Here is a 21299-nt window from a genome sequence, read left to right on the forward strand (position 1 = left end):
TCTTGTGTGAGATACTATCAGGCTGACTTCTAATATTTTCAGATGATTCTCCACTGTCTGTAAGTAGGTTCCTCATCACTCAACAGCAGTACTTTCCTGAATAATTAAAAGCGATCCTCAGTAGACCTGTTGGGTTTTGTTATGTTAAACACTCATCTTCTCTGACACACTTCCCTGTAGATTCTAGCTACTTTAATGTGTCTGGACTCTCTTGTTCCATATGCTTGAATTAGAGAGTCTGGTGGCTCAACCCAAGATTCCCCTTCCTTGGAAGATCATCTGGATCCAGGCAGAAGGCAAATCACACAGGCTTAGCTCATTTGTTTCCCATTTCTCAGGTCACTGTTCAGTTGCTTGATCTTTGGTGACCTGAAAGCTATTGCTTAGTATATTTTGACTGAAGAATATTTTAGGTAAAAATATGAATTTAGACTATATTATTTCAAATAACCAGAAATGTGTACTTTTTCTTAGAAAACAGATGAAAGTAAACTGCTGATGAGGCCTCGTTGAGGACTAAGGCAGATCACACAGCGACCTGTGACGTGTGCTGTTCAGCACCCATGCACTGCTTCACTCTTACCACACACTGACACAGCAGCTCCACCCACACATGTCTGCAACACCTAATCTTATGTGGGCAGCTCTAAATCACTCCAAAATTGTCCCTCAGTTAAGACTGGGTTCAGTGTTCTTAAAGAAAGGTAAGACTGTGGCAGAGGTGTTGAACACAGGAAAACACTGCTCCATATTCAAGAACCATCTAAAATCCACAATTCTCTTTTCTATCTCTCTGAATTAAATTAAGAGCTACAGGGAAAAAAAAAACACCTCAGTATAATCAGTAACAGAATAACCTTGGAGGACAGAAGGTGTTACTTGGAAATGAAGTCAGGGAGACACCTGGTGCTAAATAAAACTCAGTGACCAACTTTTACTTGAGTCCTTCTAATCAAATTTTTCGTTGGGATCCTCAGGTAAGAAATCAAAGGGCTCCTACCTCATGCTCTGATTACTCAAGCACCAGAAAACACTGTCTCCCACCTACTAACCATACTGAAAATCAATTACCTGCTTGAAGCAATGGACAGGTGCTGGGACTGAACATGTTTCCTTTAGGTATTTGTCCCAGGTAAAATGACCTGTAAAGGAAACAGAAATCTTTATCACAGTCAACTTCCTTTAAGAAACTGCTTTTAGGATGTACTTTACACTAATCAGCAAGTAAGCTATTAGTGGACATTTAAATTTAAACTTTTTTTTTCCCTATTTGATCTTAATATTGATCTTAATCTTAATTTGATCTTAATCTTCTTAGAGGGAAGAATCCAAGTGCTCTGGGTCTTTTTAAATTAACATTTTAAAATCAGTCTTAAGATGACTCTTGCTGTTTTTCATGTTAGACCCTATGCTGACTGAAAATTCTGAAGTAGGGTATATTAGTATACCTTATATAGAGTAGCAAAGAAGTACCAAGAAGCCCATAGAAAGCAGAAAAGGGAGAAGGTGGTGAGAGAATTGTTTGTTTTGAACAATCTGACTCCTAGAGAGGCCCTGAAATGCTGTCAGGTAGCATGATTTAGCACCCAATATGGTTCAACCCCACACCACAGCTTAGGAAGTATAAAGCAAAGACTATCTAGAGACATGGGCAAGAAGATCTCAGGGGAAGGAAAGCAACATGAATGAGCTAATACACTCCAGTCCTCAGCTGCTAAGTTGCCACCCCAGGCACGAAATGCTGGACTGTAGTATGGAATGAAGAGAATGTGGTAATCTAGCCCAAAGTAGGGCTTGGGATGTAGTCCTGATGGCAATAAGGACAGAGAGACTGGCTGTCTACAGATTCTTTTAGTCTCTTGATATTGCCTTAAGTATCTCAAAGTATAAAGAACAGTGAACTAGAGAAGAAATCTTTGAGGTTGACAGTATCCTGGGGCTGGGACAACATAGAAAGGAATAGGCTATTATATACAAATATCATTGAATGACAAAAAGATTACCAAGTTTTTATTTCAAAATTAAAGCAATTTACAGTTTCCCCCTAATACCCACCTAGAGGTGACCCCATGATGGAGCAGGGAAGGTCCCAGAGATTCTCACGAGCTAAAACACTGTAGCAAACCAGCATTTCTTGAAGTTTCCTCTGTAGTGGAGCAGCACAGGCCCCTTTGGGCCATGCAAAAAGCACTAGATGCTGGGAATAAAAATGAGTCACTGAATAATGATATCTAAATCACTACAAAGATGATGCCAAGACTTCACACTCTATTGACTGTACACCTGCTGTTCTGTCCCTTTCCCACCATCCTTAACTAAGCAAGTAAGTCTGGCCAGAAATCCTAATCAGTTCTGAAATATTTCACAAGCCAGTCAATGATTAAACGACATGACTAGACAGCCCGTAGAGTAAATGAGAGGGTAATTCCCTAGGATGAAGATTTAAAGAGGTTACAAAAATTTAATTTTGATAGTATTATAACTATTAGCTGAGAAAGTCTTAAGTTGAAGACAGAATAATGCTATCATTACTTGCTATTACAAAAAGAAAACATTGCAAATTATTATTACATGTTTACAAATGAAAGATGTAAGTCAAATTTTTCAATCTTGGATTTCACAGGATTGAGATCTTAAGCTTTCTATCGTCTAGAGCAGCAAGCCCAGCTCAACATTTCCATGCTGACAGACACGAACTATGTAGCCAGTAAGATAACACTAGCTACATTTAATTCTGAACATATTAAATGTGACTAGCGTAAGGAACTAAACTTTAAATTTTATTTAACTTCAAATAATTTTCAACTGTAGATATGGCTCATAGCTCGTGTGTTAGGAAGCACAGGTTAAAGGTGTGGCAAATTCTGGGCAATTGTTTTTACTAGCTTGAGTTCTGATCAAAAGTACCCAAGAGACTCTGGTTTTAAAAATTATGATGGCATTAGTTATAGCTGCCTATCACACATATCAACCATGCTAATCAATTCCTGTGCTATAAGGTAAAAAGGCCAGAAACCCAAGGCATATACCATGTAGGAAATCTCCTATTAGTGAGCAAAGAGAAATTTGTTAAAAACAGCTCACCCACCATGATGGCTGATTGATCTGAACCATATTTTTTTTTTCTTCTATTTGATTGCTTGAGTTATCAACAGGTGGGGGTAGGAGGAGGAAATGAGAGAAACCTAACCAGATTATTTAAACACATTCTTTCATGTTTATCATAAAGTCAGTCAGTTCATATGACTTCTGAATCTGCAAGCATTAAAATAATCACAAAAGAAATGAAAGTAAACAAGGAATATATCAAAACTTAGTTTTAAAAAAGATAATAAAATTATTTTGCTATAAAAGCCAGCTATTCCATATCACAGCTCTTAACACTCAGCCACTGTGGTGTGACAGAGCAGCAGACAGTTGGAAGTCAGAGTGAAAGCTTTCATCTTTTTTTTTTTTTTTTTTGGTTTTTCGAGACAGGGTTTCTCTGTGTAGTCCTGGCTGTCTTGGAACTCACTCTGAAGACCAGGCTGGCCTCGAACTCAGAAATCCACCTGCCTCTGCCTCCCAAGTGCTGGGATTAAAGGCGTGCACCACCACCACCCGGCGCATCTAGGAAGTCTTGATAAAACCAGCTGGCAGACTCAGTAGTTTCACAACACGGAGTCTAACTTGTTGATTCTAAAACCATGTTCCTAAGAGCTCTCATTTCTTCAAACTTCAGGGAACCACCTTAAGAGTTTTCACTCGGTAGTTTTCAAGGACTCTGGTACTTAAAGCTGTGTTTATGGACTACTGGTATTTTTACATATATTGGAAGTCAAAAATGTTGCTTTTATAGCAAATGTCTTGGGCAAATTTAACCTTCCAAGCCTCAGTTTACTCATCTGAAAGATGGAGATAGTTGCATATATAATGCATACAATTGTATATAAATTCTTCATTTGATAAATACACAAAAATAAAAAATACATTAAAAAGATAAATACATAATATCCTTTCAAGTATAAAGAAGTGTGTTAAATGTTTTTGACACTTTCAGTTACTAGATAAGCAGAATATTAAACTTACTTGCACAATATTCTAATTAAGAAAAATTTAACAAGATAGAACAGATCACTATGAGAATACATATATGAGAATATATACATAGGAAATATATATATATATATATAGATAGATAGATAGATAGATAGATATAGAATATACTATGAGAATATATAATATAGGAAATTTTTAATATTTTATTTTTCTTCTTTTAATTATGTGTGTTACATCAGTGTTTGAGTATGCATACATGTGTGAGGGTGTCCACAAAGTCCAAAAAGGGGCCTCCGATCTCCTTAGAGTTAGAGTGCAAGTGCGCCACCTGACCTGGGTGCTGGGAACCAGACTGAGGTCCTCCTCAGGGGCAGCGAGTGCTATTAGTTGTTAAGCCCTAGTTCCTACTTGGGATCTGCAGTTACTTGAAGAATATTACTAACAGACATGTAATATTTTATAATTTAAACACATTTAAAACGAGTGTTTAAAACATTCAAATATGATAGAGTTTTCAGTTATTTATTCAACACCTGTTTACTGAGCATCTTTCACAGAGTAGGCACTTGAACAGAAATCCCTACCTTACGGAATTTACCTTGCATTCTGGTGTATAAGACACACCCAGCACATAAATAAGAAATGTGATAAACATTTGAAAGGAATAAAGTGGTGTGAAAGATGATGTAAAAAAAACAAAGAAGCAGCTTTACATATTTACGTATCAGCTGCTCTAACTGGCTACTATTCTAGTTATGTTCCCTTTAAGAACTCTACTTCATTCTACTTACATGTGGAAAGAAAAGTCCTTAAGAGCAGTCATAATGATCAATGCCTTTAGATTAGAAATTCTATTCCAAGGTTACTGTCAAAACACTGTTTCATTGTAACTTAGTAGATCTAACAACTGTGAGGCTCATTTACACACCACCTGATGTGGTAGTGCGCATCTTTGTATACCCATCTGTACTTTTAAAATGATTTTTGGAATGGTTAATCTTAATTGTTAACTTGGTTGGACTGAGAGACACCTAGAAGCTTATTAAAGCATCTTCCTGGGCCTTTGAGAAGGTGTTCCCACAGATGAATAAATACATCACGAGGGCTCTGACCTAATCAATGACTTAATCTATCAATAGACTGTCAGCAGATTCCCAGAAAGTGGTCAAATGGTAGAAGATGGAGTCTAATGAAGAGGCTGGTTACTTGGTGTGTGCCTTTGAAGGGCTTATCTAGTCTCTGGTCCCTTTCTGTTACTCCTCCTTACCTTGTCTACAATGAGACAGTTTCCTTCCTTTCTTTGTGATACATCTGCTTTCCCATAGACCTAAAAGCAACAGGGCCAGCTGACCATGACCAAAACCTCTGAAACAACAACCCAAAATAAATCTCTCCTCCCTTAAATTCTCTTGGGAATTTAATATCCCCAAGAAATACCCTCTACAAAGAGTATTCCAATTTCTACTACTATCACAAGTACATGGATGAAGAGAGGGTAGATTGTGTCTGTTATTTATTTAACTTTTTAAGCCTTTATTAACATATGTTAATTATATGCAAGGTGGTTCATTAGGATCCATTATATATGCATATAAAACATTTTGGTCATATTCCCACCACCACCCTCTTTTGCTTCTTCCTACTCTTAGGTTTTAGTTAGTGATGAAAGTCAGACTAAGATGGTCTTCCTAGGGAAAATACCAAAGAAGGGGATTAATAGACAAACTGGCTTAGGTTTTGACACAGTATCTATTGCTGAAATACCCTCTACAAAGAGTATTCCAATTTCCACTACTATCACAAGTACATGGATGAAGAGAGGGTAGATTGTGTACACGTTGTATACATGTATAAAATTCTTAAAGAATAGAAAAATAAAAATAAAGTATATATGTATTTCATGCCTTTGCTAAAATTATGTTTTGACAATTTCTAGCTTTTGACTTTTTTTTTTAAAGACAGGGTCTCACTTATATAGCTCAGTCTGGCCTGGAACTTGGTACTTGTCCTAGGCTGACCTCAAATTAGCAGTGCTACTGCCTTAGCTTCTTATGTGCTAGGAAACTTGATAAATCTTAACAGGGAAAAAAAAAAAAAAAGGAAAGAAAGAAAAAGAAAAACAAGACAGTGAAATGCTAATATACTTCTGGACAGTTCTTTGATTACTAATAAGGTTGAAGATCTTCAGAGGCTTAATAACTAGTTTTTATTTATTTATTTATTTTTTGCTATCTTTCTGCTAACAAACTTCCATTTCTTACGGATTCTAAGGTCTCTGCAAACATTAACCCTTCATCTATATCATGAAAATGCTTGTCTCATTTGGTAGGGTTTGCCCTTATGTTTCTCCACCATTCCTTTTATGGCCTCTTGGTTTTCATACCACATTTTCCTCACTTCGATATTATAAAAAATATTAACTCATTTTTTTCTTCAAGAATGTCCCAGTTTTGCTTTTTTTTATATGTAAGCATTTGATCTTTTTGTAATTTAGTTTATAAAATAAATGAGGCATGCATCTAGCTTTCCTTTTTAAACTTTTTTCCTTAATAAATGTGCTCCATTATTATCTACTGAATAAACCATCTTTTCTCCATGGATTTGAAATTACCTTGCTTATGTATTAATTTTTTTATACATTCTTAGATCTATTTCTGGATACTATTCTGTTCTTTTCATTAATCTGTCTATCCCAGCATCAGGAACACTGCTTCAAGTAATTTCATAATCAATTTAAATAATTTGCTTGAACGGGTTCTTTTAATAACTCATATCTTGCATATTATATGTTCTTGGCATTTTTCAGATGATTAATAAATGGTAGCATATATAGCTCTAATAAAATCCAGTTGTTCTAAAATGTCTGATGTCAAATAGTACTCACAAAACATCATCCAGAACCCTTTAAAATTATTAGATTGATATTGTTAATGGATCTGATAAAAATAAAACATCAAACCAAAAAATAACTTCTGAAAATAATAACTTGATTGTATTATTAGTGTTTCTTAAATATACCACAAAAAAAAAAAAAAAAAAAAAAAAAAAAAAAAAAAAAAAAAAAAAAAAAACCTCTTAGCTAAAAGCAAAGTGCTCATCAAATACCCTGGCTAAAAAGGGAAGTTTCAAGTGGCAGCTCAGCTCCCAGAATCAATGCACTAAGAGTTCATTAATATACATTCCAACCATCTGGTTTAGGGTTTTAAAAAATTCATGCACAGAGAAGTCTGAGTGATTTAGTGTGTACAATCTTTCATCAAATGCCTCGACTATAGCCGAAGGTTGAGTAAAACAAGAACAAAACATTCAAACAAAACCCCAAATAACAACAAAAACCTCACAAAAGAAAACCAAGCCAAATAAACCAAACCAAACCAAAAAGTTTCAGCTATGACACTGAAAAACATTTTCATGTAGTTTCTTCACTGAGAAAAAAAAAAAGAAGGAAAAAGAAAGGTCACTTGAGGCGTTGTTATGTAATAGAAATAAAGCATCTAGAGCAACATCGCTGTTCTTTTCAGGCAATGAAGAAAAGAGGCTTTGCTGTGCCTTTCTGTAGCGTTCAGGCAGGGAATCTGGGGTAGAAAAGGTCTGGGTTCAAGAGGCTTCACAGGCTCAGAATCATGGACCTTATGCTAGATGGAAGCTTAAGAGTTTCCTCAAACAAACTTTTGGATACTTTGCTTGGTCTGCTACCTTAGCACCTCATATCCCACCACCTTGTACCAAACCACCACTATACATTGAAAGCCACTCAACAAAACCACTCTTTGATCTGCAATGCCTTCTGATTTCCCTTATCTCCTTTAAGCTCCTACTCACTCCATCATATCACTGTGATAAGCTATTTAAAGTCTTTATAGAAGGGGACTGTTCATTCAACCCTTATTGTTAAACACAGTGCCTTGAAGTTTAGTGCAACAGAAGAAACAATCCATTAACATTAGTCACAAGTAAGAAAGAAGTTCTCAGAGTCATTTCCTCACCCATTCTTCCAAGACTTATTTACAGTATTGTGCTGGGCACTGCAGATATAACCATGATCAAAATATTGCCCTCATTCTTGTGAGCTTCAGTCTAGAGAGGGACAGAAACTAAGTGATCCATGGCAGAAGAGTGTGGTGAGGGCTGCACTTGGAGAGGTGGAGGGTGCTGTAGGAGCACGCAGAAGGTTTGAGGAAGGCTTCCCAGAGGCAATAACATCCGGGCTCCTAAGTATAAAAGGATAAGATAAGCAGGAGTCAAAGCAAAAGCAAACTGTTTCAGAGAAAATTTTCAAAAAGAGGTTACAGACAGAAAAGGTGTGGGTATTAAAGGACTCTTTTATACCACATGGTTAATATAGTCAATGTAATAGGACCTAAAAACAAATTTCTGGGCATGTCTGTAAAGGTTTATCTAGATTAGGTTAACTGAGGTTTCATGTAGTTTCTTCACTGAGGAAAAAAAAAGAAAGAAAAAGAAAGGTAACTTGAGGCGTTGTTATGTAATAGAAATAAAGCATCTAGAGCAACATCGCTGTTCTTTTCAGGCAATGAAGAAAAGAGGCTTTGCTATGCTTTCTGTAGCGTTCAGGCAGGGAACTGAACTCTATATACCTGGTTCAGGTATAAACATGTTAAACACTAACTGTAAACAACACCATTCAATGGGTTCCAGAATACATAAGATGGAGAAATTTAGCTGAGTAGAGGCATTCATCTGCCTCTGCTCCTGTTTGTGGATATGGTAGCTGTCTGAAGCCCCTGACACCACTACTGCCCTGCTCTGTACATACACACACTGTTCATGAGTATGAACTCAGACTAAATAAATCCTTCTTTCTTCCTAACTTGCTTTTGTCAAGTATTCTGCTATAACATCAAGACAAGGCACTAATGGACCATGTTAAGGAGAAATAGAATACTCATTTGTTAGGGGCAGTCACTCTAGCTGCACTGCTACCTTGGTGTGAGGTGACAGTGGCTGCACTATGAAAGCATCAGAGCAGCAGAGAAAAGGCATACCTGGAACTTCCATCTAATAACCAGAAAGCTGACTCTCTACTATATGGGCCGAAGTTAGAACATGATTAACAGAAATTATGAAGAAACATATTTGGCTCAACAGATACCTGTCTAATATGAAGCAATTTACCTGAAGAGGCAATTAAATTCCTAACCATTGAGGTACTTGAGATATTCAATAAGCAATCTGAAGTGTCAAATTTTGAAATGCTACATCAAAGCAAATAATTATTACTCTTATTATCAAATCCAGGGTTTTGAACATGCCAGGCAAACACATCATCAGTGAGTTATATCCCAGCCCTCCTAAGCAGATTATTTTAGGGTCTTTTTCAGAATGAAGTCTTTGGAAGTCGCTGGCTCTCAATTCTCACAGGAAAAATAGATCACAAAGCCTTAATGTATATTGGAGAATACACCTGAATTACTCTTATAAGGAAAACTGTACTTTCAAATTATAAACTCCCTTGCCAACTGATATCCTTCATGTAAAATGAGTAACAAAGGTCCTGTAAACACACTGTTTACAACATGCCCAAGGCAGTGCAGTGAGCTACAACTGTTACCATGAGTCAAATTAGCAACAGCTAATCAGCAGCAGCTACAACTGTGCCCCTTTGCCTGATGATGTTAGATTAGCTCAGCATCTCTGTTTCATGTTCATTTTAAAGATGAGAAATTATGTCATAAAGATTAATTTGCTTGGAGTAGAGAACAGGAATTGAACCAAGCCTGTTCGACTCCATGCTCATGGTTTTCCCACTTACACATTCGTGCCATAAAAGCTGGAGGAAAACTCTAAAGGATGAAGTAATGTCTATTATTTGTTTACCAAATCCCAGGTACTTTGCCCTTCATCATTTCACTTCATTCATTTGATCAGCTCACATTCATAATGCTTCATTTCAAAGAATGTCAGATTGTACTTAATGTGTAAGCTCAGCTGCTGAGAAGAATGAAAACATTATAATTCTCCAGTGCAAAGGAATAGGCAAGGTTTATGTTTTCACATTCATTAGGTCATATGATCTTCCAGTCCTGTGACATGGACAAGATAGGTTATTATTCCTATTTAACTAATGTGAGAACTAAGGACCAGAGTCACAAAGTGACTACATGGCAGAGCCAGCTCTCAACAGCCTAGAAATTCTGTTGGACTCCTCCTCTACTCTTCTGTTTTGCTTTTTTCTGTATCAGGATTGACAGAAATATCTTATAAAAAGACAAGAAGAAGAGAGTGTATAATAACTATAATACTGCTGAACACATGGAATTACAGTAAAAAAGGTATCAAAATACTTGAACAAATATCATGTGCTACAAAGGACATCACAAAACCCTAAGAACTGACTGGTGTTTAGGTAGAGACCTTAAAAGCTGACTGAAAACCATAAGCATTAGTTTTATTCCTCAAATCTTAGTCCTATAATATACTATCCAAAGTAAAAACTAAATGCAGTACCAGTCTGACTTGTTACTTAAACAGATGCATTTGTGTTTTTCTGTAGTTTATAAGTGGAAGATACCATTATGTTCCTATTAATATCCTATTAATAATTTCCTTTAGAAAATCACATTAAATATATAATGAACAATGGATGTTTGCTTTAGTGTGAACTTGGTAGATCAAGGAGTTACTTCCAGTTTGGTTTGGTTTCCTGTCTTACCTGTACTCTATATGATTAACCATACTCCTTCCCCTTTTGTTATTTTGGTCTGTAGTCTCCTGATGAGTAGGACTTGATATGACACCCAAGTTAATTACATGCCAATTAGGCAAACAGTGATTCCTGGATTATGAAACAAAGACACATGGAGCTCTTTTCTTAGTGGATTAAAACTACTTACAATCAAATCCCTGGCCTAGTAAGTCCCCTTATTTAACAGAAAAAGAAAAATATCTTACCTAGCTCCAGGATGCAAACAGGTTCTATTAAAGAAAACAAATATTAAACCATAGGTCATTAAGTAACAGACTGTAACAGAATAATAGAAAGGTATAAAAAAGGGACTTAAAAGTTTATCCAGTATAACTATTTCATTTTTAAAGAGCTTATTAATAACTGAAGTATAACATTTGATTTTGCCTTCCTTTTAAGCCTAAATGAACAGAATGAAAATGAAGAGGCCAAGCAACTGTGCCTAGAGCAGTAACACTAATTTGTGATTATTTATACTCAAATCTAGGTTTCCAGATCAAAAGAAAATAGATTTCTTTTGACAGACACCTCTAACATGATAATATATGCTTTTGATTTAAAGAGTCAATTAGTTGTAAATACAGACTTCTAAGAACAACTTTTTGGTGAGAGACATTGAATACAATTTTTCATGCTAACTAGTATTTTCTTACCTTGATACTGAGATGCAGACTCTGACAAGTGACCATACTTATGTTTTTTCACATCATTCCAGTCTATTGTTACAGAAAGAGATAAGGATATATCATGAGGAAAGAAAATATAAGATTCAGTACTTGTGACACCATGCATTAGTAGTTCCTAATAAAGAAATGCACCTCAGAGATTTCATTCTAATGAAATAATACAAATAGAGAAAAAGGTTTTGTTTGAAAAGGTTCAGCTTTTCTATATAATAAAAGAAAAAGGCCAGTGTTACAGGATTCAGTGTCTTCCCTGGCTTCAGGCCTGTCTTAGTTGGCTCTTTCGCTGGTACGCTCCCATCCCCTCCTTTTGGAATGAAAGTGTTTATTCTGTATGTTGGAAGTATGGAAGCTGCTTATAGGTGTTCACAGTTAAGAGACTGCATGAGTCTTAGAAAAGACTGCATTTACACCTTAGATCTGCTCGAGACTAGGGGATTTTTTTTAAGTTGGACTAAATGCATTCTGCCTTATCAGATTTCCATAAGCCTACAGGACAGGCTTAAAGTGATATATTTGGATTGTGAGTTGGTGGGAGATAGCCTTTTGATGGTTATTATTGTCAATTTGACTAGATCTAAAATTCGTAGGAATATCTTTTTAGTTTTTAGATTAGGTTAGAGTGAAAAGACTCTCCATCATCACCAACAAATGTGGATAGTACCATTCTTTGGGCTGGTTTTCTAAACTGTATGGAAATGAGAAAACAAGATCAGTTTCCTATGATTACTTGGAAGTTCAAATTAAGAACTCCCAGGTAAGATGGCAGATTAGAAGCTGCATCTGCACAGTGGATGGATAGAAGATATAGTTGACAGAAGAGTAACTAGGGTTGCTGTGTTCCAGCTTTAAGATGGTACTGCTAACTCCCTTACTCACTGACAGAGGGTGTTTTCTGTACACACCAGCAAATGTCTACAAATGGACCTTGACTGTTCCTGCAGCAAGTAGGCTGCCAAAGCCACCCCACTGATTAGTATGGCTGTCTTCCAGGAAACCACTACAGAAGCATCCCAGGAGTTCCAGAGAGAGGATCCAGACTTGAACCAAAACCTGAGACAGACAGCCAGAGGAAACAAACTTCCCCCACCACCCTTTTCAAAAAAACAAGCTAGCAGGGTCTTATCCAGTATGCTGTGGGACCTGACATAGTACTGACATAGTACTCTGTCAACATACAAAAATACTCAGACGGGCTAGCTTTCCATACCCTGATACACAGAAAGCCCTACCTTTGGCAAGTCTATCCTCAATTCATTATCTAATGACCAAATACTGTTAACTTGCTTGGGAAGAAGATAGGGCACATATCTAAATAAAGGAGGGCTTAGGCATTTGTGTATTAATCTAAATTCACATTAAACTAACTTCTACTATACCCATGTACTAGGCCAATGCAAATTGTTTCATATATATCATATCAGGTATTATCAGTATCTTTTTAAAGGTGAGAATTAGGATGCAGTAAAGATTGGTTTTGGCAAGAGCATGGAAAGATAATAAACAATAACATTCTACAAAAAAGTTATCCACATATAAATAGAAATAATACTTAGTGGGATACCTCCCTACTTGGTCAGTAGACTTCTAAACTTCTTAGAACAACAAATACAAAGTTTTGCCACTGTTCTTGGATGCCCATCAGAATTTGATGGGAAAATCCTGTAAATGTAACCACACAGTTACAGAACACAGAGGACTCAAGCTGGAACTGATCTGGAGCCTTCCTTCCTGCTGGCTAGCTCTCAATGTGTCAGAAGGTGCCATGCAGGCTGCTGAGGGAAACAAGTCTTACCCAGCTCTGAGCCCTTCAAGGTACAGTAGTGACCTACCAAGATAGTCATGCAGTAGCTTTCTGACTTGAGGCACATCCACAGAAGGCAACCCATGCATGGTGCTGTAAACCTACCGAAGAGTTCATGACTGGGGAGAGTCATAGTCTCTAAAGGAAAACTTACAAGTCTTCTTTGCTAAATGGACAAGTTGTCAAATTGCCTTCTAACTACTAGTGTTTACACGCACAGATTGGTATTGTTCTCAACTTTTGTCAGAGAAGCTTCTAACTGGTGCTGGAAGCAGCTAATGCAGAGATTCAAAAATGGTCAGCGTGCCAAGAATAAGCAACTATGTTCTACTACTCTAAATAGGATATTTACATCACTCCTTCCAAGACTCAGGGAACATTATGGAAGAGGGGGCAGAACGAAGGTAAGAGCCAGCAGATGCGGAGGTATGCTGTGAAAAAAGTCTTAAGAATACAACACAGCCAGTGTACTGATCAACCCTAGCAGCTGTGGTTATTTAACAAAACCAGCCAAGACTGGGCCAGCCAACATTTCATCATGGATGGAGAACAGGTTCATGAGGCCTCACCCTTTACCTAAGGGACCATTGCCAGTTGATAGCTGCTAGTGAAAGAAGTGTCATTTTCTTCCATGGTAAGTTGCCAAGACTACAGTAAATAACCTCCTACTTATGCTCAGGCAAGGACAGAAGACATGAAAGTAGAAGGGGGAGAGGAAACATGCAAGGGAAACGGGGGTAAAAAGACTAAAATTAATTGTATACATAGATGAAGTTGTCAAAGAATAAGAAAAATAAAAATAACATCTGCAAACGTGCTTATGTGGGTCTATTCATTCAACAGAGAGTGATCAACTGCTAATTAGTAATCACTGCTCTAAATATTAAGAGCACAGAATAAAGCAGATAAAAACTCTTTCCCCAGCTTATGGTGTGCTCACCAAGGATTTAAAAAACATTTTTTTATATTAGAGGAATCTTTTATTAAAGATTTGTTTTACTATTTATTCAGATGTATGTGTGTGTGCTTGCTCATGTGGGGTTCCACAAATATGTGGTACATATGTGTACGTGTGTATGCATGTGTCTACATGTGTTTGGTGTCTGTACACAAGTGTATGTGAGTGCCTATGAAGGTCAAAGGAGGGCATCAAATGTGCCAGGGTAGTTTGGTACCCATGGTGGGGGGCTCCCCTTCTCTGAAGAAAAGGGGAGAATGGGAAGAGGGAGAGTGTGAGGGTAGGACTGTGAGGAGAGGGGCATTCTGTGATTGGGATGTAAAATGAATAAATAAATTAACAACAATAAAAAAGAGGGCATCAGATCCCTGGATCTAAAGTTACAGGTGGCTGAGAGTCACATGTCATGGGTTTGGGATTCAAACTCCAGTTCTTTGGAGGAGCAGCAAGTGCTCTTAACTGCTGAGCCATTTTTCTAGACCCTTATTTGAGGTGTCTTAAAGAATATTCATTGCAAGGAGGTACATGTCAGAAACTTTTAGATAATGAAACTTGCCCTGTGATTAGTCATACCCTAAAATGAGCAAGTAGAAAAGTCAGATGAACCTTGTAGAAGCCAGAGTCTGGTTCCCAATGCCCATGTCAGGTGATTGTAACTCCTATAATTTCAGCTTCAGGGGATCCAGTGCCCTCTTCTGACTTCTATAGGTACCTGCACTCATTTGCACAAAACTACATGCATGTAGATGTATACACCAAATTTAAAAATAAACTAAATGGAAAAGTGTGGTGGTTTGAATAGGTTTGGCCCCCAGAGACTCATATGTTTGAATGCTTGGCCACAGGAAGTAGCACTACTGGGAGGTGCCTTTTTGGAAGTGTGTCACTGTGGGAGCTCAAGCTATCCCTAGACATATACAATTTCCTTCTGCTGCTTGCAGATCAAGATGTAGAACCCTGGGCTCCTCCAGCACTATATCTGCCTGCATCCTGCCATGCTTCCCATCATGATGATAATGAACTAAATCTGAACTATAAGCCAGCCCCAACTAAATGTTTTCCTTTATAAGAGCTGCCTTGGTCATGGTATCTCTTCACAGCAGTAAAACTCTAAGACAAAAAGGATAATAAAGTTAATCAGTAACAAGAAATGTCTTAAACTCAATCTTTGTTAGGTCTCCTTAATTCTTCGTAAGATGGCATGAGTGAATACTTACCACTAGGCTGCATAGTCAATGGACTAAAACTAAGCAAGGAGTGATGAAGCTTGGGACTTATTCCTGGATCCACCTATACCTTGCTCTGACCTCTGACAAGTTAGTTTCTCTGTGTTATTAATCTCTCCATCTGTAAAGAAAGGGAGTGGAGAGAAAGAGGACAGTTAAAATCCCATGGTGAAACCTAAGTACTAACACTGGGCTACACTATTAAGAAAAATGTATTTCAATACCTATTTTTTTGCTATTAAGAAGATCGCAGAATTAGAAGGTATCTTATAACAAGTACAACAGGTACAACTGAACTCTTTACACTCATAGAAATAAATACAAATATTTTTATATTTGCTTCTCTGTTGAAAAATAAAAATAGCTTCCAACTAACCAAATAAAGCCAGAAAATCCAAAAGTCACAAAAACCTACTAATAAAGATTATGAATTAAACTCTACCATACATATTTTGAAACCTTAACCCCACAATTTGAACATATTTGGACATAGGTTTTTATAAGGTGGTATTTACTATAAAATGAAATCAGTGATAGGGAGCAGCCCCTGTATTGGAAATTGCTGATATATAAGATATAAAGATTTTGATATTTTTAAAAAAGTTTTTTGTTTGGTTTGGTTTTTTAACATTTATTTATTTATATTCCAAATGTTGTCACCCCTCCCTGTCTCCCCTCCAAGAGTTCTTCAGCCTATTCCCTTCCCCTTTGCCTGAGATTGTGTTCCCCCACCTACTCAACCTCACCTCATCAGCCCCACCCAAGCATCCCCCTTTTCTGGGTCATCAAGTATCTACAGGATTAGGAGCATTCTCTCCCACTGAGGCCACTCAAGGCAATTCTCTGCTACAGATGTGCTGGGGTCCATGGACCAACCCATGTATGCTCTTTGATTGGTGACTTAGTCCCTGTGAGATCCTAGGGCTCTAGGTTAGTTGACATTGTTGTTCTTCCTATGGGGTTGCCATCCCCTTCAGCTCCATCAATCCTTCCCCCAACTCTTACATAGGGGTCCCTGACTTTATTTCAATGGTTGGCTGTAAGTATCTGCATCTGTCTCAGTCAGCTGCTGGTAGAGCCTCTCAGACAACATCCAAGCTAGGCTACTGTCTGCAAGCATAGCATAGTATCAATAATACAGTGTCAGGTTTTGGTATCTCCCCATGGGATGGATTCCAAGTTGGGCCTATCACTGGATGGCCTTTCCTTCAATCTCTGTTCCATTTTTTCCCCTGTATTTCCCTTAGATAGGAACAATTCTAGGTCAAAAGTTTGAAGGTAGGTTGGTGACCCCATCTCTCCACCAGGGGCCCTGTCTATCTACTGGAGGTGGTTTCTTCAGGTTCCATCTCCCCACCATTGGTCATTTCGGCTAAGGTCACCCCCACTAAGTCCTGGGAGCCTCTCACATCCCAAGTCTCTGAGACTTTATAGAGGTTCTCCTTGCCCCTATAAATGTTTAAAGGACAGAATTTAAAAAGAAAAGCCCTGACATGACACTGGGAGAAAATGAACCTCCAAAGATGTAAATGAGTTCGTTTTCTGTTGGCAATCTCTTCCTGGGCATGTTGCCTCAGTCTCTGTGAGTTCATACACGCATCCATAATAGTGATTTAGAAGGCCTTGTTTCCTTGGTGTGCACCATCTCCTCTGGCTCTTATGTTGTTTCATCCTTCTCTTCCACAGTGTTTCCTGTGCCTTCAGATTCAGGATTTGATGAGGACATCTGACAAAGGGCCGAATGAAAGGCCTCTCCATCTCTGCATACTATCTGGCTATGGATCTCTGTATTTGTTCTGATAGGCTGCAGGAGTAAGGTACTCTGATGATGGCTGAGCTAGGGACTGATGATATTTGTCCTTTTTGGGGTCTGGGTCACCTCACTAGGGATGATTTTTTTCAAATTTTATCCATTTACCTACAAGTTTCATGATTTTATTATTTTTAAAGGAGGAGTGATATTTCACAATATACATGTAATACATTTTCTTTATCCCTTCTTTTGTTGAGGGTCATAAACATTGTTTCCAAATTCAGAGTATTATGAATATAAATAACATCAATGAACATATTTAATCATGTTCTCTGTGATAAAAGTTTCACTATTATATAACCTCAAACTTGATATGCAGCCCAGGCTTGCCTTGAATTCACAATCCACTTTCTATCAAGTGCTAGGATTATTTTCATGTTCTACTACACTTTCATGTATTTCTGTAAATTTTTAATAGAAAGATATGTGGCTGAACTATCAACAGGGATATGGAAACATTCTTTATAAATAAAAAAAAAAAATCACTCTAACCACCCTGGAAGCCAGGAAAACTTTGATAAATTCAGCATATAATACTATAAAAAAAATCAGCTGTAAACTGTAACATATGTTACTATTAATTCTTAGCATTATATCGCTATCACTAAAGTGTCCAAGATATGCCAGATAGGATACTAAACATTTCACTAACAGATACTATCTTGTTGAGTATTCACCATATGGCACAATATTACTATATTCTTTTACTACTAAGGAAATGATACCAAAAGAGGTCAATTAACTTTCTTTCATTAGAAAAAATCATTTTAACTAAAACAATAGTTTTCTTTTAAAAAAAACTTAATTTTAATTTTTTATTTTAAAAATCTTATCATAAGAAGTAGCACTTAACCCATTTATTTGTTTATTTAATGTTTATTTTCAATTATGTGAGGGGGAGGGGTACGTTCATATGAGTGCAAACGCCTACAGTGACCAGAACCCATCATATTCCCTGGAGCTGGAATTACAGGCAGGTTTGAGCCACCCAACATGGGTTCTGGGAAGTAAACTTGGGCCCTCTCCAAAACTAAATAGTATGTGCTCTTAACCACTGAGTCATCTCTCCAGGCCTGGTTTTTTATTTTTATTGATTTAGTACGTCTCTGTTTGTGTTATGAATATGTGTGTGGGTACCTGTGGAGGTCAGAAGAGGGTATTGGACCCTCTGGAGCTGATATAAGTACTGGGGGCCAAATTTAGGTCCTCTGTAAAAGTAGTAAGTGCTCTTGACCACTGAGTTAAAGCTCCAGTATTCCTCCATGTTTAACTATAGTATTTCCCATCTCTGTGCTGTCCTACCCCAACAAAAATGACACAAGGAAACCTTTGAATGCTTTTAACAGGCTTATTATTACCTCATTCTGAATACTAGATTAAATGTAGAATGCTCATAGGTACCATGTTTCAAATGCTAATAAAGTTTGAAAAATATAAAAGGACAATAGGCTTGAATGTACATACAAATGTAAAGGGTTGAGGAAGGAAGTGGACCAAAGAAATAGGAAAGAAGGGATGTTCCCCTAGAAAATAAAGCTAAAAACAAAGATGCATCAAATATACTTCTGAAGACCCCTTTGGCTTGGGATGAAACATGATTCCATGCCAGTATATACGGAACTCAGAATGTAAGCGCTGGAAACACCTGTTGGAAATAGGCGGGGAACTGGTGTGGGGCATACAACTGATGAGCCACTTCCATTAGCTGGTATTCTCAATGCTTCTCAGCCAACTGTCTGCCTCTAGAGCCTCTTAATTCATATACTTCATTTAGAGCCAAGAGTGAGATTAATATTCCTCTGGGATGTGCTCTAGGGGAAGGAAGGGCAGCAAACCAGGCAATCCTGCTTCCTCTACAGAGCCGATGAGCAAATAAGATTTCCACCTCTTGCTTTGTAACAAGTCTTGCATCTCTGTGTGTACATACAAAAAGAAGAAAGAATTCTAGAGAATTTCAACATTTTCTTCAACAACCAAAGTCAGTTAGAAATGGAGGGCTCGTGGAAATACTGAAAGGTAATAATGCCCTTTGTCCTATGAATGTGCCTAGACTTCAATATATATATTGCTTAATTTTTCTAATGGCTTCTGTGTGAACCACAGCAAAGAGATGCTGATGTTCTTTAGAATGCTTCTGGCTTGTGCTTCTTGAACAGAAGTTTAGTGGGTCCAACATTACCATGTTGTATTTCCAGGAATACAAACATGGACCTGATGTCACGAAGTAATGTTCCACCAACACCATCTCCTCCCCCCAGTTAGCTTTCTGTCTGCTGAGATGAAGTCTTACTATGCAGTCCAAGCTAGCTTCAAATAGTCAATTTCCTGAAGTATCTCCAATTTAGAGTATCACTAAGCTCAACCTTGTTAGTATTTAGAATAAAGGAAATGACAGTCCCATGTGCTCAACTCTATGTCAGTCATAATACATTAGAAATAGGCCCTTATGTTCAAATCTAGATCTGTAACCCTGAATGTGCTACAGTTACATAATCTCATTTCAAAGCAACGAGAGAAAGGTATTTTTTAAAGATTTTTAAAATCTATATGTTTATAGATGCTCTGGCCACATGCATACCCATCCATGTACTACATGTATGCATGGATGGTATCTACAGAAGCCAGAAGATGGCATTGGTTCCTCTGAAACTGGAGTCCTAGATGGTTATGAGCCATTTTGTTGATGCTGGAAATAGTATCTGGGTCCTCTGGAAATCAGCCTGTGGTTTTTAACCCTGAGACATCTCTCCAGCCTGAGGTGTGAAACTATGGATGGCTAGGAAGGAAAGGGCTTGTGAGAAATATACAACCTGTTTGTAAATATCTGGAGGCCTCTTATGACGAGGAATGATGAGGTTTCCTTTTCTTGTTCAATAATCACTTAGGGGAAAAACTGCCAACTAGAGAGTGAAAGTTACAGATAGGAAGATGTGAGCACATTACTTAGAAATGCTGGCAGTCAAAGGTATCCAAAAATGAGATAAGCTCATTGCAAAGGAAAGGATGAACTTGGCCTTACAGAGGATTCAGAAGCAGAAGTAAGATAATCTTTTGGTCAAGATTTTAAGTCATTAGAAACAAGAAAGTGTAACTTTAATTTTTTTCAAAGTCTACTTTTAATAATGGATCTTAAACGCTTTAACCTCCCTTCTAGCCCACTACTCATCACAGGTAGTGGGAAAGAAAGGATATGGGGCAAGTAGACCTGTTTAGAAATGGTTCTTTTGAGCAAATCCCATCTGTGTTGTCAGGAAATCAGCAGTTCAGTTCACAGGTCAGCAGCAGCAGCTCAATCCACTTGCAAACACTTCACGGATACACCAGCAGTCCAGTTCTGTAGTGTCAGGATAGCAGCAGTGGTAGTACCACCTAACAGGAATAGCTAGGCCTCAGTCAAATCCACAGTAGTCAGCAGGAGTACCACGGCCAACAGGAACAGTTCTCAGCTGTGCCTCTCTCAGCAAATTAAAGATCAGTGAAGATAGGAGACCAAGAAGCATTTAGTTATGCAACCAAGCCAAGCCCAGGCAAGCCTCCATTAGAATTCATTGAGTCCTACTTATACTCCCTCCAAACTTAAATGTCCTCCATGGGTCTTGCCTCAGCAGGTGAGTCTGTCTCAGCTGACATCACTCTGCCAGCCTGAAGAAGCCACAGCATACTACCAGAAATTTCTGTTTTCTCTCTATGCCGTCCTAACAACTGGAGCTCAACTACTCAGTGTAATGCGGACTAATGCATGCATGTCGTCGTCAGCACAGAATCCCTCAACAGCTGTCCTTTCACGTGCTTGCTTTAGCAGAACATCCTTTCACCTGTGTCCTTCACGAGTCTGCCTGAGCCTTTTACCTGTGTCCACTCCAGTGAAATGTTCCTTCACATGTTTGCCCCAGAAAAACACCATCTGACACAACAGACTTTCCAAAGAATCCTTAAGTTTCCACTTCAAAAGGGACTAGACTTACACCTTTTAAAGTCCTTTCCAAATTTGATACTCAAAATCTAAGTCCTAGTTTTAACTATAAGCAATACTGTACAACTTGAAGTTATATGTGTGTGTGTACAGATTTG

The 21299-nt window shown here is 37.8% G+C and overlaps 1 protein-coding gene across 3 annotated transcripts in view; it reads right to left on the reverse strand.

The window, feature by feature from the left end:
* The window catches only part of Scmh1 (Scm polycomb group protein homolog 1), a 119257-nt gene that overhangs the window by 69243 nt on the left and 28715 nt on the right, over window positions 1–21299 (reverse strand). Inside the window, exons 2-5 of one of the 3 annotated variants that reach the window (XM_034502548.2) lie at window positions 15407–15536; window positions 11398–11460; window positions 10951–10974; window positions 1072–1142 (exon numbers count right to left, since the gene is read on the reverse strand). In XM_034502548.2, the coding sequence (XP_034358439.1) occupies window positions 1072–1142; window positions 10951–10974; window positions 11398–11460; window positions 15407–15419 (171 nt within the window). In that variant the 5' untranslated portion in view covers window positions 15420–15536. Of the gene's footprint in view, window positions 1–1071; window positions 1143–2055; window positions 2198–8024; window positions 8166–10950; window positions 10975–11397; window positions 11461–15406; window positions 15537–21299 lie in introns of those variants that run through there. The other 2 variants (XM_076934281.1, XM_076934282.1) reach the window with 2 other exon arrangements.

Source organism: Arvicanthis niloticus, chromosome 5 (genome assembly GCF_011762505.2).
Source record: "Arvicanthis niloticus isolate mArvNil1 chromosome 5, mArvNil1.pat.X, whole genome shotgun sequence".
Lineage (NCBI taxonomy): Eukaryota > Metazoa > Chordata > Mammalia > Rodentia > Muridae > Arvicanthis > Arvicanthis niloticus.